This window comes from Antechinus flavipes, chromosome 2 (genome assembly GCF_016432865.1).
Source record: "Antechinus flavipes isolate AdamAnt ecotype Samford, QLD, Australia chromosome 2, AdamAnt_v2, whole genome shotgun sequence".
Classification (NCBI taxonomy): domain Eukaryota; kingdom Metazoa; phylum Chordata; class Mammalia; order Dasyuromorphia; family Dasyuridae; genus Antechinus; species Antechinus flavipes.
In genome coordinates, this window is record NC_067399.1 from 232,755,436 (window position 1) to 232,774,467 (window position 19,032).

Genomic DNA, 19,032 nt, shown 5'->3' on the forward strand with positions numbered 1-19,032 from the left:
CCCAATTGGTTTCTAATCCCATGTGTTTTATCCTATGCTTGTAAAAAAAAATATATTTTTTTGAAGAGGTCTGTTGGTTTTACCAGAATGCCCCAGGGGTTCATGACATACAAAAAAGATTAATCATGGCTTAGATGTCTTAAAGGCTCTTCTAGTTCTGACATTCTATGATTCAAATGTAAGGCTTCCATCCTTCCCACTTCTCCCCCACCTACATACCCACAGAGACAAAAATGACCAGAAACTCCTCAGCCTCTTCTCATAGGAGAGAATGAAGCCTGTCTCCAAAGTGTGCTCTTTTATTGTTTAATCTTTTTTTCTTTCATGAACACCTCTTCTTGATGCTGTAGTTTGCATTTCATCACATTCTTGGCATGAGAACAAGTTATCTTTGAGAGATCGTCTCCAATTGTCTCATTTTATAGTGCAAGGAAACAGACTCAGTGAGTGCCACATAGCTATAAAGAATCAGGACTAAAGAATGCAAAGTCTTCTGGAGTCTAACCCAATTCTCTAAGGTCTAAGGTCAGATCCTCCTCCCCATTTGGATCCTCAAAGATACAAAGAAAATATAATCCTGTGTATTCTGATAGAAGTGGATTTCTTTGACAAAAAAAAGATCTAACTCAGTTTCAATTGATCAATGATGGACAGAAGCAGCTACACCCAAAGAAAGAACACTGGGAAATGAACATAAACTGTTTGCATTTTGGTTTTTCTTCCTGGGTTATTTTTACCTTCTGAATCCAATTCTTCCTGTGCAACAAGAGAACTGTTCGGTTCTGCACACATATATTGTATCTAGATGGCAGTCCTATATATGCTTGCCATCTAGGGGAGGGAATGAAGAGAGGGAGGGGAAAAGTTGAAACAGAAGTGAGTGGAAGGGATAATATTGTAAAAAATTACCCAGGCATGGGTTCTGTCAATAAAAAGTTCTAATTATTAAAAATAAATAAATAAAACAAAATTACTATAGACAAAAAAAAAAAAAAGAAAGAAAAGAAAATATAATCCGAGGTAGAGGAACTCCATTCAATCAGAATAAGACCAAGCAGAGGCAGTTACTAGCACCCTTCCCTTTCCCTCCTCCCCCAACAGAAAAGCACAAGGGGAAGAGGGGAGGTAGGTTAGTCCCTGGCACAAAACTCTTTCAATTCAGGGACTAATGCTAGACAAATAAAACATCAAGCAGTATCAAAATTATTACTAAGTCTAAATCATCTGAAGATCTACAGATCTTTATCTAAATCTAAAGATCACTCCAAAAGAACAAGTAATAATGTAACAACTAAAACTAGAAATTAATAGTAAAAAATGGATGTTCTACAACTACTATATGAATTCCTAGGAGAAACAAAATAAGAAATCAAAAAGGAAAAAGAAACAAAAGCTTTGGAGGAAAGAAATGGAAAATAAGTAACTTAAAGCTTTCAAAATAAGATGCTCCTTGTGGAAAAAAATAGAGAACTAATGTACTACTGGTGGAATCATGAACTGATCCAATCATTATGAAAAACAATTTGGAATTATGCCCAAAGGGATATCATATTACATACCCTTTAACCCTATATCACATTATTATATGCACATTATTTTTATGCTTTAAATTTTCTCTTTTTTCTTACATCTTGTTTAAATCAAGGTTCTGAGTAGTAATAAACTTCTGTATTTCAACTTTTTAAGTCTGTGCCTGTTGAATTTGAATTCTGAAACTAGATTAATCTTACAATCCTATAAGACCTGGCAGATTCAACAACAAATGCAAGATCTTTGCAATATAATATTCCAAAAGACAAAGTAAAAAGGCTTACAATCAAGAATAATTTAACCTGCAAAGGTTAAGTATAATCCTACATGGGGATATTGTCTTTAAAGGAAGAGGATTTTCAAGTATTAATAATGCAGAGACAAAAACTGTGTAGAATTTTTAAATACAAACATGAGTTGAAATCCAGAAAAATAAATGAGGAATTGGAAGTTATGGTTCTGATATCATAATAATGAGAAAAGTAAGTGTCTCTTTAGAATCATAAAATCTTCACTAGATATTGAAGGAATTAAATGAAAACAAACAAACAAGGTGGGGGAGGGAGATTGGCTATATTCTAGGGTTTGAAGTGAGGAATGAGAAGGAACCGTAAAAGCATGAAGTATGAGGAAGCAGAGACACAGACATTACATTTTTGGACACTATAATTTGGTTTTGTTCATCTTTGCACACAAGGCAAAAGAAGGATCTTTTTTCTCTTTTTTAAATTTTAGAAAGTAAGGTAAGGTAAGGGGATTTAGCAGTAGTGATACAAAAAGAGGGGGCATGGTAACATTTTTTAAATGCACAGAATAGAAAGTTCATTTGGAAAGAATGACTAATAAGGAGGATAGTTTTAAAATTATATACTTTTTAAAAAATGATGTGCAGTGGAAATTTATAATTTCTTACAGATTCACTTTTTATGTTCTGCCACATGTGTACAGAAATGTTCTTTTGGGGGATAAATCCAGGATATAAAAAAATTAAAAATAAAATCTCAACACAGGTTTTGGTAGCCTCCCTGGGAAATTTATTTGGAAATGAACTATGTGGAACTACCACAGAATCTTCTATCCAACCATAGATCGCTTCCTTCCTCTCAGTCGTATCTCATCTAACTTTTTAAGCACAGGGCCTGACTTCTTGGATTCTGATGAGTAACTTTTTAGAAGGTCTTGGTACAGTGTCTCAGTGTTGGGGTGTGTGCTAAGGAAGGCCTTTTCTAGGACATATAAGTCTACACCTTTATCTTCAGGAAGAGCAGAAATAAAACTGAGCCCAAAGTCTATGAGTACCAGGCTTAGCTGTTCAGTAGGCATTTTCAGAAGCATGTTTGAGGTGGTGAGATCTCCATGAATAACATCTTCATCATGCATTTGTGCCAGAACCTTCCCGATCTTTTTTGCTAAGAGGGAGAGTTTTTCTGGATCTGTCTCAGTGGCCTGAATTGATTGAATATAGTCCCTGACAGTCAAGGATCCTTCAATATCTTCCAGGTATAGGCAATTGGAGGCATAGTCCACAAAAAAGACAACTGGGGCTAATATTCCTGTGGGAAAGACGGAAAAGAAAAAGATAGTTTTTATTAAATTATTTTTAAACATTTTCATTAAATACATTTTTAAAGATCCAAGAGTTTTCTTATCATGCCAAATAATTTCAGTAAGAGCAACAAAACTAGGGCTGGGTTTGTATCTTATCTAAACTTATTATCAAAAAAAAAAAAAGAATTCCGTGCTGTCAGTGTACAAGGGGTTGACTGAAGTTTTCCTCATGTGCCAGGAGCTTCAAAAAGTGCTGGGATAATCAATTGGAGAATGGCTGGGTAAATTGTGGTATATGAATGTTATGGAATATTATTGTTCTGTAAGAAATGAGCAGCAGGATGAATACAGAGAGGACTGGCGAGACTTACATGAACTGATGCTAAGTGAAATGAGCAGAACCAGGAGATCATTATACACTTCGACAATGATATTGTATGAGGACATATTTTGATGGAAGTGGATTTCTTTGACAAAGAGACCTGAGTTTCAATTGATAAATGACGGACAAAAGCAGCTACACCCAAAGAAAGAACACTGGGAAACGAATGTGAACTATCTGCATTTTTGTTTTTCTTCCCGGGTTATTTATACCTTCTGAATCCAATTCTCCCTGTGCAACAAGAGAACTGTTCGGTTCTGCAAACATATATTGTATCTAGGATATACTGCAACATATCCAACATACAAAGGACTGCTTGCCATCTAGGGGAGGGGGTGGAGGGAGGGAGGGGAAAAAAAAATCGGAACAGAAACGAGTGTCAATATAAAGTAATTATTAAATAAAAAATTAAAAAAAAAAAGTGCTGGGATACTACAAACACAGACCTCAAGGGGCTTTCACAAATTAAATTGCGTTTCTTCCCTTAATAGAAACCTGAAATTCAGACAAGGTTAGGAACTCTGTGGCAAGGCTTCCCAACTAGTTGCTGCAGTCTCCTCTGCTTCTAAGTCTTTACTTTACAATAACGCCGAGCATTTGTATGGCATTTTATAACCAAGTTCATTTGATCTTTTCACAACCTGGAAGGTTAAGGTGCAGCTATTATCATTTCATGTTGAGAATGGGACGCCGGTGAAAATGACCGACGCTCGGAGCCTGGGGCCCGATTCCCGGCGCCGCCTCCCAGCTTCCCTGCACGAGATAACTAGTATTTACTAGTATGTGTATATAGGAGGGGCAAACAAACTCCCAAGCCCAGGCGAGAACCCTTCCCGGCGCGCACGAGGCCCCGCAAGACCGCTCCGCCCACCCCCTGCGCGCGCGCGCGCACGCTCGCGCTCACCAGCGCGGCGGCAACGCAGCAGGGCCCGAGCCTCCTGCACCGTGCGCCGGCGGCTCAGCCGCGTGTCCAAGGCCGGGTGCCGATAGCGCTTCGGAAAGCGCTCCTTGATCACCGCCGGGCGGCCCAGGAAGTGGCCGCGGTACACGCGCGCCTCCGCCCCCTGCTTCACCAGTTCCAGGCCGCGCAGGAAGTCTCTGCTCCGCTCCCGTTCCCGTTCCAGCTTCCGCTCCTGGGGCGCGGCCAGCTCCTCAGTCTCCGCCGTCCCGTTCTCTGTCTTAGCGGCGGTTGCCATCTTGCCCGCCTCTCAACTGCGGCTTATTGGAATTCTTCGGCTCTTTTCGGAAGTCCTCGGTGATTGGTCCTCCTCTCTTTTTCCGGAAGCTCCGCCCCCTCCCCCTCGGAATTTTCTCAGGCCCGGAGCTCGAGAGTCGGGAGTTGTCCGAAGTCCCAGGCCTTGCTTTATTCTCCTAAGGCTTACCTTTTCAGTGGACGGGGGAGGGGCCGGAGGGAGAGAGAATTGGAATCCAAGAGTTTTTAAAATGAAAGTTTTAAAGTAATTTTTAAAAAGTTTAGGGACTTGCCTAATGTCACACCGTCTTGCCTCTTCTTTAGACTGTGACTCTTTGGTGGCAAGGTCTGTCTTTTGTTTGTGTCTACAATGAATGGCGCTTAAATGCTTGTTGACACAAATAGTTAGTGGCAGATATGGCGATTCAAACTCATTTCCTAAAATTCCAATTCTTCGTCGTCTACCATGAATGAATGAAAAAACATTGACTTATTTTAAGGTCTCACATTACAGAAGGCAAAAATATAAAAGTGAAGGTTGTCCCTGACCCAAGAACTTTATATTCAACTAGGGGAGGGGGAGAGTAGAGGAAAGGGGTGTTTTGCTTTGTTATTAGGAGAGTGAATGGAAGAATTAGGGGCTCAAAGTGGCTCTTTTTAGAAGCAGTGGCAGTAAACCCGTCTTCTAGTCCTGCCTCTGAAACAGCCTTCACCGTGGGCAAGGCGCTCATCAGTGCTGTAGACCACTCTGCATGCTGCAGAGAAGAGCCATAGTTTCCTCAGTTTTCTTGGCCCCACTACTCACAACTATCCAGGACCAGTTTGGGAAGGAACATGCCAAGAGAGGACTGGGATCTACTTGAAATAGTGAGCCGAGTCCATAGGTCCTGATCAGAGGAGTGGGTCACAAGTCACTGTTTGGGGGGAAGGATAGAGGATGAGTTCTGAAAGGTCTAAGCTCTCCAGGGCATTGCCTCTGGTCCAGGTTTCGAGGCAAAGGGCAGAAACGTAGCCCAGGATTAGGGAGAAAATGTCTAGTTTACTCGTTTCTCTGCTGAGCCCTCTCATCTTTCCAGAAGTCCTGTCTCTTCATAAGATCCTCTAGTCCAACCTACTCATTTTACAGGAGAGAATACTGAGGCCCTCAGAATGAACCTGCCTAAATCATACAGCTAACAGTAACAGAGTATTCCACTTCCCATAAATTCTTCATGGACTTTCAGTCCTTCCTATCTGCTTCCAGAAGGTTCTTCCAAGATGCAAGGTCATTTATTCATTTATTGCCTCATTCACCAAATATTTGCTGATTAGCGATTAGACATAGAACAAACATTACAGTTTCAACAGACATGTATTAAGGTATGTTTAGGTCTTGTTTCATGGGTGAAATTCACACAGGGCTTCTAAATCGATGAAGAAAGCATGTCTTCAGACTATGGCTTGCAGTTTTGTAGGTAGCCAATCCACTCTGTTTTACCTACTTGTGGATGTTCCCACAGGAGAATCTGGAGAGGAGGAGAAAGGGCGAGAGTGAGAGTGGGGAATGGAGAGAGAAAGAACAGTGGCTACATTTGGATTTAGTTCTCTGGAGGGATCCCATCATATCCAGGTAGCTAGTGAACAAAAGATCCAAATATAGAGTAGTTGATGGGCTAAAAGGTGAGGTGCAAGAAAATGAATCTGAGATAAAGTGGGAGGCCAGTGATAGATTGGTGAAGAACTTCTGGACCAAACTTTATTTACCCAAAAGAAGAGTTCCTGGACAAAGTGAGAGCTGAAGATCAGGAGTAGCAAGGGATGAGTTAATGATACAGAAAAGCAAATCTAGCTCTTGCTCTTTGGTGGGACAGTGAGTTGTAAGAGGTTTGTTTGTTTTTTCTTTATTAAAACACATATATGGACAATTCTTCATCATTAGCTCTTGTAAAACCTTGTGTTCCAATTCCCTCCCCTTCTCCCCATGTCCTCCCCTAGATGGCAAGTAGTCCAATACATGTTAAACATGGTAGAAATATATGTTAAGTCCAATATATGTATATACATATTTATACAATTATCATGCCTCATAAGAAAACTCAAACCAATAAAAAAAAGTGAAGCAAAATAAAATGCAAGCAAACAAGAGTGAAAATGCTATGTTGTGAACCATACTCAGTTCCCACAGGCCTCTCTCTGGCTGTAGATGATTCTCTTCATCACTGAATAATTGGAACTGGTTTGAATCATCTCATTGTTGAAGAAAGCCACGTCCATCAGAACTGATCATCGTATAGTCTTCTCATGTACGATGATTTCCTGTCTCTGCTCATTTCACTTAGCATCAGTTCATGTCTCTCTAGGACTCTTTGAAATCATGCTATTGGTCATTTCTAACAGAACAATAATATTCCATAATGTTCATATACCATAACTTATTCAGCCATTCTCCAAACTGATGGGCATCCACTCAGTTTCCAGTTTCTGGCCACTACAAACAGGGCTGCCACAAACATTTTTGCACATGTGGGTCCCTTTCCTTCCTTTAAGATCTCTTTGGGATATAAACCTAGTAGTAACACTGCTGGATCAAAGGGTATGCACAGTTTGATAACTTTTTGAGCCATAGCTCCAAATTGCTCTCCAGAATAGTTGGAGTCGTTCACAATTCCAGCAACAATGTATCATTGTCCCAGGTTTCCCACATCCCCTCCAACATTCATCATCTTTTCCTGTCACCTTAGCCAATCTGAAAGGCATGTAGTGGTATCTCAGAGTCATCTTAATTTGCATTTCTCTGATCAATATGATTTAGAGTACCTTTTCATATGACTAGATGTAGTTTCAATTTCTTCATCTGATAATTGTCTGTTCATATCAATGGTCAAAGGATACTTTGACTATTATAAATTTGAGTCAATTCTTTATATTTTAGAAATGAGGCCTTTATCAGAATCTTTGAATGTAAAAATGTGTTCCCAGTTTATTGCTTTCCTTTTAACCTTGTCTGTATTAGTTTTGTTTATACAAAACCTTTTTAACTTAATATAATCAAAATTATCTATTTTGTGATCAATAATGAATTCCAGTTCTTCTTTGGTCACAAATTCCTTCCTCTTCCACAGATCTAAGAGGTAAAGTATCCTATATTCTTCTAATTTGTTTATAATATGTAAGATGAGTTTTGTGATGAAGTTTTGTAGTTTGGTGAATGAAAAGGGAAAGCATTTTCTAAATGTTTTCTATTATGCTAACTGCTCTCTAAAAGTTCACTTTCTAACTAAGGAAGACAATACACAAAGGAGATTTTGTGTATTATTTTAAGGAATTTTACAGGCCACTAATGGTATCTGAGTCCCCACTTTTCAGAAAAGCAAACTTATATCCCAAAAGTTTAAATGACTCCATGTAAGACTATACAGCTAGCGAATATCTGAAATGGGATTTGAACCCAACTTTTATTCTCCATAAACACTTCCTTACAACTTTTTATTTAACCTTAAGTACGTTCTACTTTTGGGAAAGGAGAGGAGGGATAACCCAGATAATACTAAAAGAGAGGAAATATAGATCTCTGGAAAATGAGCTCATTTGAAAGTAGATGACGTGAATTTGTAATGAACCCAGTCTGGAGGGTACTAAAAATCCTCCATTGGTGTTCAATAGCTTAGTGGAACCAATTGAGAAGAAAGGCAGAATTGATTCAAGGCTAAAGATTGGTGGTAATGGTAGTAAGACAAGGCAACATGGGAGATAAAGAAAGGGGGATATTGAATAGTTATTAACTCTAGGTAGGATCAAGACTGGAGAGAGCCTTTACTATAACTATGCTCTGGAGATCTTAACCCTTTCAGAACTATGTCCCTTATCTCCCACACTCTCCCCAGAGCAAGGGTAATGTACTGGGAGAATAGGAAGGGATGAAGGGTCTGAAGGTTGTGGTGAAGATGAAGAACAAGTTTAAAAAACAATCATTCATTCAATGAGCATTAAGGGCTTGCTTTGCATCTGGCACTGTACTAAGTATTAGCAATTCCAAAAAAGGCAAAATCCCATGTGTGCTCTCAAGGAGCCCACTTTCTAATGGGAAAGACAATATGCAGTCGACTATATACAATCAGAATATACACTGTATAAATCTGAATTAATCAGTAGAGGGAGAGTAGTAGTTAAGGGGGAATCTGGAAAGGCTTCCTGTGGAAGGATTTCAAGAAGATCAAAAGAAGCCATAAAGGAGAGTATTCTGGGCATGCAGATTACTCCACCTCTTGTTAGAGGGATTGAAGAGGCCAATGTCACAAGGAATGCTTGGGGGATTGTAAAGTGTAAGAAGACCTGGAAGGTAGAGATAGAGACAGGAAATGTTTTAAAGGTAAAGTCATAAGGTCTTGTCAAGAGATTGGAGAGGGAGGGTTGGGGGTGAGAAAGAATGAAAAGCTGAGGATAAGAGACTAACCTGAGACTGATGGTAGAAGGAAAGAAAGGACTGGACACTGTGATCAGAGAAAGGAATTTCATAGTTCACGTTCATAGCTAGAAGTGATGGTAAGGTTTCTCTGTGATAGACTTACATGGAATGAAAATAAAGTCCATAGGAATTAAGGAGACAGGTGAAATGGGAGAGTGCTTGGGGATGTGGCTATATTGAAGCCCACCCCTACCTCACTTCCACTTTCCAAGCATGGGAGCAGGAGTCCAGGTGGAGACTGAATTGTGAGTCAGGCTTAAAATTCTAAGAAATGAAGGAAAGGGACTTGGAGGCCAAAATTCGATATGGACAAAATGATATAAATGAATGGACTGAACCTCAAAGGCAGAGAGAATGCTCAATGCTGATAGCAAATAGAATGAATGGAAATTCCTTGAAGATTTCATTATTTTATCTTTGTGTCCTTAGCATCTCCTGCTATATCTGGCACGTATTAGGCATATAACAAATTCTTGTTGATTGATTGATCTATTGATTAATAATGGTCATGGGGAGACAGGAATACACTTGCTTCGCCTAATCAGCATGCTGGGAAACATGAGATGTGGAACAATCCACCTTTGGAGAAGGGGACTCTCCCATCTGGAGAAAGCCCTATCTCACCAAATCCGGAACGATAATGAAAAGAGACAGAGAGTGAAGAGAATGGTTTGGTGATGAAGTGGATTTTCCAAAGGGCCAATAGAAAAGGCAGGCAGAAGACAGAAGAGGTTGGGGAATGATAGATCTAATCTATTTGCCAGAGACATCAGGGGAGGGATGTTTTTCTTTGCTTTTAGTAAAACAATGGGATTATCTCTAAAGTCCCAGCTTCAAATCCTGTGTTTCTGCTGACTTCCCACATCCATTCTTGCTGTAACTTCCCTTTCACGGTCTAGTTCTTGTCTTCAAAACTCTGGAATCTCAGAGGAGAGAAGGACCAGAATGGTTTAAAGTTGCCCCTGGAAAATCATTTTACCTCGCTGTGTCTCAATTTCCTTCTCTGTAAAATGAAGTCATTGTACTCATAATCTATAGCCTTGAAGAGCCCTTCCAGCAGTGAATCAATGAATTGTGACTTTTTGTTTGTTTGTTTTTGCATGGTTTTTAGAGGCAATTGGGGATAAATGACTTGTCTAGATTTACACAGCTAATAAGTGTTAAGTGGATTTGAACTCAGGTTTTCCTGACTCCAGGACCAGTGCTCCATCCACTGTGACATCTAGCTGCTCTGATCCCATGATTTTTAAGTGAACAATAAAAACTTACATTTCCTTGATTCTTCACGAAGCACAGGACCTTCCAAAGGAGATAGGGCAGGCATTCTCATTTTACAGAGGGCTTCAAGAAAAAAAGTGACAATGCTTGTGGTCTGATCAGAACCAAAATTTTCCCAATTCATGTACACCTCTTCAGCCCATCGGTAAGGTATTTCTGGTTCTCATCTACCCATCCATTTTATACAGCTGGAAATGAAAGGGAAAAGGAATAATAACTCCCCCTATTATTGTTTATACTTCATTCTCAAAGAGGACCAGGACATCAGGGAGATGATGTAATGATATGCAAGTGAGTTGGATTTAACTGAAGTCAGGCTGTGCAAGGTCACCTGCCACACTTTCCCTTCTAAAGCCATCTCAGTTCAGTGGCCAGATAGAGATCAGGATGATAGACCTCAGTTTAATTAAGGCAATGTCCAATTAGTGATTAAGGCTAGGGAAGAAATGAGGAAGAGATATATATGAGGAGAGGAGGGGAAGACCTTCAGGATTTCTGGCCAAAACAGAAAACAATTGCTATTTACATTCACTCTGAGCCAATTAGGACTCAAACTTAATGAGGTGAAGGATGTACCCACCTTGGACAACCAAACCAACTCCACAAAGGCCTGATAACAGAGCTGTCTGCTATTGCTGTCTTCATAAAATACAAATTCTTGATCATTTTCTCTCTCAAAACAACTAAAGCCTACTTTACAGCAATCATCCCTCCATTATTTAGTTTTCAAATTGATTACTCACTTAACATGATTATTGGTATTATTGTTATAACCATCTCCAGAGTTACCAACCCTTTGGGGACACCTGCCTAATTAAGTCCCTTTGACAATCTGTTTTTGAATTCCATCTTAATAAGATTATATAGTCTTATATAATAAACAGCATCTACCAGTCTCCTTATTCTATTATTATATTCATTCTATTATCCTTCAGTTGAATAACAATATCTCTAGTTTATGAAGCTTTTTGAGTATAAAGCATTTCTCATACATTTTCTCTTTTCACTTCAGAGAAGGTGCCAAAGGCAGTTATTATTTTCATGCATTTTATAGAGGCCTGTCATAATGTGAAAGAGAAACAATTATTAATTATCCACTGCATGCCAGGAATTGTGCTAAGTATTCTTTACAAATATTATCTTAGACAGTCCTGGGAACAAATCTCCCAACTCTAGGAAGTACATGTTATTATAATTCCTCTTATACAATTGAGGAAACTGAGGCAGAAGTTAAATGGCTTGTCTAAAATCATAATTGGATTTTAATTATTGTTTGATTAGTGTTTGAGGCCAGATTTGAATTCAGGTCTGCCTGACTGTGCACCCATTGCTTTATCTACTGTACCACCTACTTGGAGATTAATTCTCTGATATATTGGTTGATTGTCTCAATCTGTGGGATCACCTATTTTCAAGGATCATTTTCTCATCTTCTTGGTGGACACTATTGCAGTCCTGGGTATAGAAAGCTTAACGAGCTCTGAATAGGCAGATGAAACATCAGTATATGATAGACCCTGAGGAAGACAAAATTATCTGAGGCTGTGTTGCCTTCATGATATACTGTAATGCCTTTGTTGTTCATAGTAATGCTGGGTCCAGTTCCAGCTCGCTCCCTTTCCTAACCCCTGTGACACTTACCTGTTGGCATTTTATTACATCCCACTCAGGGGTATCCAACATAGGGTATTTAAGAATATTTAATAACTATGTTATCCTACTGAGCTAATTTACTTTATATCTATAATTAAAGCGATAATGTGCTACAATGAATAGAGATCTGAACTTAGTGCCAGTAAGAACCAAGATTCAAATCTTTCCTCCAACATAACACTGGCAGAGTGACTCTAAGCAAGTCATTTTACATCTCAGTTTTCTAGGTAATTCCCCAATACTGTAAATGGTAGAGAAGGCACAAGCCTACATTGGCAGAAAGTGTTTCTCATATCAATGAATTATATTCAGGTTTTCTCTCCTTTATTTTTAATATATATATGGTAAACTCTAGACATTTATTTCATTTGAATAGAACAGGGAAGTGTGCTGGAAACCAGAAAATGTTGGAATCCCTTATTCAAATTTATTCTCAAAGTCTTCACAAAGGAGCAGGGATGTTAGAGCTGTTAGGAATTGTCTAGCTCAAATCCTTCATTTTATAAAGATCAGGCTCTCTGAAGAGAAGGGAAAATGAGGTGGGAAAGTAGAGTAAAGCTATAAGAAAAAGGGACTTGAGAAAACTAAATTTCAAAGCTGGAAGAATTCTTAGAGATGTCTAGTCCAACTTTCACATTGTAAAGAGAAAAATTCATTAGGATCAACTGGACCATAGAACCTATAGTGACAAAGATTGTGTCTTTTACTTTTCTCATATCTGCTATATCCTCCAGCAGAGAACTAGGCACATAATTGGTGCTACAATCCCAGCTTGCAGATTCAATTTTTTTATTTTTAAAATTTTTATAATAAACATTCTTCTTTTCTGAATATATCCCTCATCCTCCCATAGCTAGGAAATCAACCTAACAAAGATTGTAACAAAGATTTAAAAAGGAAAAAAAGCAGTTCAATAAATCAACTAATAGCAACTTATACAATATTCCACATCCACAAACCCCATCTCTTTAAAGAGGAAAAGGAGGTTGGCAATTAGTTTTTTCTCTTTACCTAGAAATGGCAGAAAGAGTAGTACTCTCTTTATAGAAGTCTGTGCACACAAGACCTATTCCAAACTTACTTTCATGATTTGAGCAACTGATGCCAAACCTAATTGTACTTTGGTCAGTTGTAAGTTTAAAATGTGAAAGGCAAGCAGAAAAGATCTATTTCAACAGCCTCATGATTTCAAAGACAAATTAAGGGAAGTTTTCAGAATAGAAATAGATTGCCATCTGTTTCAGTGTGAGAGACATCTGCCCAAGGCCATCCAATGCTCCAAGAGCTGGGTTAATGGGATTCTGTTGTAAAAGGGTCACTTTAAAGTAAAATTGAGTTTAGCTGAAGTTTCATTAGTACCAATTTTTTTTGTAGTGGCAAGAAATTGGAAACTGAGTGAATGTCCAACACTTGGGGCAGGGCTGAATAAATTATGGTATATGAATGTAATGGAATATTATTGTTCTGCAAGAAATGATGAGCAGGCTGATTTCAGAAAAGCCTGGAAAGACTTACATGAACTATTATTAAATGAAGTGAGCAGAATCAGGAGAACACTATACACAGCAACAAGGTTATGTGATGATCAACTCTGATGGACTTGGTTCTTTTCAGTAATGAGGTAGTTCAAGGCAATTCCAATAGACCTGTCATGGAGAGAGCCATTTGCATCCAGAGAGAGGACTGTGGAGATTGAAGATTGTTATGGGCCAGAACTCCAAAATAAGCATTCTTACAAGGTGTTAACTCAGTGGAATTGATAAAGACAATGGTTATCTAGTTTAGCATGGTGATTAATAGTTCTCTAGTTCAGTACATGTACTTAGTACTTAATATAGTTCTACAAGATTCACACCCATGCTAATGTAATTATAAGAGAGCATATAAGGTGGGACAAACTCAGCCAGAGAAGACAAGCAGACTGGAGGTGGGAGCTCAAGCTCTTGGAGCCAAGGAGAGAGTCTCAGAAGGGCTTGGAGAGAGACTCTGAAAGGCCAGACACAGACTGGGAAGGGAGGCAGAGCCAGATTCATTCATTCCATCTCACACAACCTTGGTGGCAGGGCTCTCCTACTTAGTTTCTCCACTGAAAACAAGACTCCAGAAGGCCTCTAAGAAAGCTGGCCCGAGCCCCAGGAAAGGAAACAAGATTGTGAAGGAGATAATAAAGGATTTGGACTTTAACACTTGGCTACTTTGGTGGTGATTACTCTACTGAAATGAAGGCTGCTCCCAAGACCTCCAGAAAACCAATAAGAACATTACAGAAGGTAGATCACAACATAGTATTTTCACCTTTTTTTTCTTGTTGTTTGTTTTCATTATCATTCTCCTCTCCCTGCCTTTGATCTGATTTTTTTTGTGTGTGTATGTGTGTAGCATGGTAAATGTGGAAAAATGAACAGAAGATTTATATATGTATAACTTATTTGCTTGCTGTCTAGGAGAGGGATGTGGGAGAAGGGAAGGAGAAAAATTTTGGACAGAAGGTTTTTCAAGGGTAAATATTGAAAACTATTTTTGCCTGTATTTTGAAAAATAAAAAGCTACCATTATAAAAGAAAAGAAAAAAGAAGGAAAGAAAATATCTTTCTAGGGCAGCTAGATGATGTGAGGATAGAGCACCAGCTCTGAAGTCAAAAGGATCTGAGTTCAAATCTGGCCTAAAACACTAGACTTAACTGTATGATCCTGGGCAAGTCACTTAAACCCAATTGCCTTACCAAAAAAAGAAAAGAAAATATCTCTTGGGGCAGCTATCTGGCCCAGTAAATAGATCACCAGTCCTAGAGTCAGGAAGGTCTCATTTTATTTTATTTTATTCTAATTTATTCTCAAAGCCTTTACAAAGGAGCAGGGATGTTTGAGCTGTTAAGACTGTTAGGAATTGTTTAGCTCAAATCAAATTCAAAGACTTAGCTATGTGACCCTAGACATGTCACTTAATCCCAATTTCATCACCCTCCCCACCCCCCCAAAAAAGAAAAGAAAATATCTTCCTGTGCAAAAATAGCAACCAACAAGCATTTATCAAATGCCTGTCAGTCAATCACACACTTTTTGAGCACTTATTATCACTGTGCTGGGATCTGAGGATTCAAAGACAAAATTTAAAACAGTCCCAGTCCTTCAGAAGCTTACATTTTTATGAGGGAGCCATAGATATACCTATTGTAAGTACCTGAAATATAAAAAGTAATTTCTAGGGGACACTAGTTGTTAGAGAAGATCAGCCAAATTCTGTTATAAGAGCCAGTACTTAGCTAAGTTTGGGGGGAAGCAAGAAATTCTAGGAGGAAGAAGAAGGAAAGGCATTTCAGACATGGAGAACATCCTTTGCAAAGGCATAGAGGTAGGAAAGGGATTGTTTTGTCCTAGAACAGTAAGTCAGGTTGGCTAGAAGGGAGAGTATATGAAAGGGGAGCAATATGTGAGGTTTGGGAAGTTTGGCAGAATTGTAAAGGGTCCTTAGATGTAAAACAAAGGAATTTATATTTCATCCTAGAGGCAATAAGGAATCCTTGGATCTTTTTGAGCAGGGAAGTAACATGGTAAGACCTGTGCTTTAGAAATACCACTTTCATAGCTGTGTGGAAGCTAAATTCGAGAAGGGAAAGACTTGAGTCAGAGAAATCAGTTAGTACTTTGTTTCCCCCAGTAATGTAGATTCTTTAAATTTCATTTTTTAAAATTTTGAACTTAGAATAGGTATTTCCATATATATAGTAGAATTTAAAAAAAAAAGGACTATACATGAAGTTACAAGTTTGATCATGTGCAGCTTGCTTTTCTTTGTATATATAAAATGATATAATGTAATATAACATGACCATTGATACATTTTAAAGAAGTACTACTTGTGATTCTTTATGACTTTTTGTTCATTAAACAAATATTCTCTTTCTTTAATAGCATGGAATTCTTTTTTTGTAAACAATAGCTTTTTAATTTTCAAAATATTTGCAATGATAGTTCACCCTTGCAAAACCTTGTGTTCCAAATTTTTTTTCCCTCCTTTCCCCCCATCCCTTCCCCTAGACAGCAAGTAATTCAATATAGGTTAAACACATGCAATTCTTCTATATATATTTCCACATTTATCTTGCTGCACAAGAAAAATCAGATCAAAATGGGAGAAAAAGTGAAAAATAAAAAAAGCAAAAAAGAACAACAAAAAAGGTGAAAATACTATTTTCTTTATTATAGTTTTTTATTGATAGAACATATGCACGGGTAATTTTTGCAGCATTGTCCCTTGCAGTCACTTCTGTTCCAACTTTTCCCTTCCCTCCTTCCACTTCCTCCCCTAGATAGCAGGTAGTCTTGTACATGTTAAACATGTTAAAGCATATCTTAGATACAATATATGTGTGCAGATCCGTACAATTCTCTTGTTACATAAGAAAAATTGGATTCAGAAGGTAAAAATAACCTGGAAAGAAAAACAAAAATGCAAGTAATCCTCATTCATTTCCCAGTGTTCCTTCTCTGGATGTAGCTGATTCTGTCCATCACTGGTCAATTGGAACTGAATTGGATCTTCTCTTTGTTAAAGATATCCACTTCCATCACAATACATCCTCATACTCTATTGTTGTTGAAGTGTATAATGATCTCCTGGTTCTGCTCATTTCACTTAGCATCAGTTCATGTAAATCTCTCCAAGCCTCTTTGTATTCATCCTGCTGATCATTTCTTACAGAACAATAACATTCTATAACATTCATATATCACAATTTACTTAGCCATTTGCAGTTGATGGGTATCCATTCAATTTCCAGTTTCTAGCCACTATGAAAAGGGCTGCCACAAACATTTTTGCACATATAAGTCCTTTTCCCCTCTTAAATATCTTTTTGGGATACAAGCCCAGTAGTAACACTGCTGGATCAATGGGTATGCACAGTTTGATACCTTTTTGGGCATAGTTCCAAATTGCTCTCCAGAATGGTTGGATCTGTTGACAACTCCACCAATAATACATCAGTGTCCCAGTTTTCCTGCATCCCCTTCAATATTCATCATTATCTTTTCCTGTCATCTTTGCCAATCTGACAGGTGTGTAATGCTATCTCAGTTGTCTTAATTTGCATTTCTCTGATCAATAGTGATTTGGAATACCTTTTCATATGAGTAGAAATAGTTCAGTTTCATCATCTGAAAATTGCCTGTTCATATCCTTTGACCATTTATCAACTGGAAAATGGCTTGATTTCTTATAAATTAGAGTCAATTCTCTATATATTTTGGAAATGAGGCCTTTATCAGAACCTTTAACTGTTAAAAAAAAGTTTTCCCAATTTGTTGCTTCTCTTCTAATCTTGTCTGCATTAGTTTTGTTTGTACAAAACCTTTTTAATTTGATATAATCAAATTTTTTTATTTTGTGATCAATAATGATCTCTAGTTCTTCTTTGGTCATAAATTCCTTCCTCCCCAACAAGTCTGAGAGGTAAACTATCCTATGTTCCTCTATTTATTTATAATCTCGTTCTTTATGCCTAAATCATGAACCCATTTTGATCTTATCTTGGTATATGATGTTAAGTGTGGGTCCATGCCTAGTTTCTGCCATATTAATTTCCAGTTTTCCCAACAGTTTTTGTCAAATAGTGAATTCTTATCCCAAAAGTTGGGATCTTTGGGTTTGTCAAACACTATAGTTATTGACTATTTTGTCCTGTGAACCTAACCTATTCTACTGATCAACTAGTCTATTTCTTAGCCAATGCCAAATGGTTTTGGTGACTGCTGCTTTATAATCTAGTTTTAGATTAGATATAGCTAGGCTACCTTCATTTGATTTTTTTTTTCATTAGTTCCCTTGAAATTCTTGATCTTTTGTTCTTCCATATGAATTTTGGAAAATACTATGTTGTGGATGCAGATGGTTCTCTTATCACACAAGTCTATTGTAATTGTCCTGAATCACTTCATTGTTGAAAAGTCGATTATCACATAATTATCACATAATCAAGTTGTTCACTTGGTTCTATTCACTTTACTTAGCATCAGTTCATGTAAGTTTCTCCAGGCCTCTCTGAAATATTCTGCTGATTGTTTGTTATAGAACAATAAATAGTATTCTATAACATTCATATACCATAACTTATTCAGCCATTCCCCTGATGAGCATCCATTCAGTTTCCAGTTCTTTGCCATTATAAAAAGGGCTGCCACAAATATTTTTGCACATGTGGGTCCTTTTCCCTTTTTTATCTCTTTGGGATATAGACCCAGTAGAAACACTGCTGGATCAAAGGATAGGCACAATTTGGTAGCCCTTTGGGCACAGTTCCAAATTGCTCTCCAGAATGGTTTGATCAATTCACAACTCCACCAACAATGTATTAGTGTCATGGCATGGAATTCTATAAACTATATGGCATATGAGACTATAGATATTACCTTGTTCAGTGATCCATTTGAGCACTGATATCAGGTAATATATGAAGATAACTATTTTTCAAAGGTTTTGGCCGCAGCATAATGGAAGATGTTCTACTTGAGGTCCAAAAAAAAAAAAAAAAGACTCATTATTTTAATGATGGCAAAATTCTCCAAATGCTCTATTTTTGGATAGAATCCTACCAAATGCATTGAGCTACCTATGCATGTAAGGCCATGATAATGAAAAAGATTGGTCAAACCATCCCCACAAGAAAAAAAAATGGATTAAAAAATATACATGGCCTAGATCAGGGCTTCTTAAACTTTTTCTACTTGTAACCCCTTTTTGCCCAAGAAATTTTTATATCACCCCAGGTATATAGTTATAGGAAATAGAGATACAAATCAAACTTTTATCTATAATAAACTTTAATTTTGTAGTCCCTTTCCCACATTCTGTTATGTAACTCCATATGGCACCATGACCCACAGTATAGGAAGTCAGATGATACATTCAATATGTAGAATTAATTGGTCCATACATATTTTTAGCTTGGACAAGTGTTGAAGTAGAAATGAAATGGAATTCAATAGGAAGTGGGTATCAAACTGACT

At 37.9% G+C, this 19,032-nt stretch overlaps 1 protein-coding gene across 1 annotated transcript; it reads right to left on the reverse strand.

Moving 5' to 3' along the window:
- Positions 1–2,541: 2,541 nt before the first annotated feature.
- Positions 2,542–4,699, reverse strand: TP53RK (TP53 regulating kinase). The gene is made up of 2 exons (XM_051976520.1): positions 4,365–4,699; positions 2,542–3,083 (listed from the first exon to the last, which is right to left on the reverse strand). Exons 1-2 carry the CDS (start codon positions 4,654–4,656, stop codon positions 2,605–2,607), a joined length of 771 nt encoding a protein of 256 aa, XP_051832480.1. The 5' UTR covers positions 4,657–4,699; the 3' UTR covers positions 2,542–2,604.
- Positions 4,700–19,032: the final 14,333 nt, after the last annotated feature.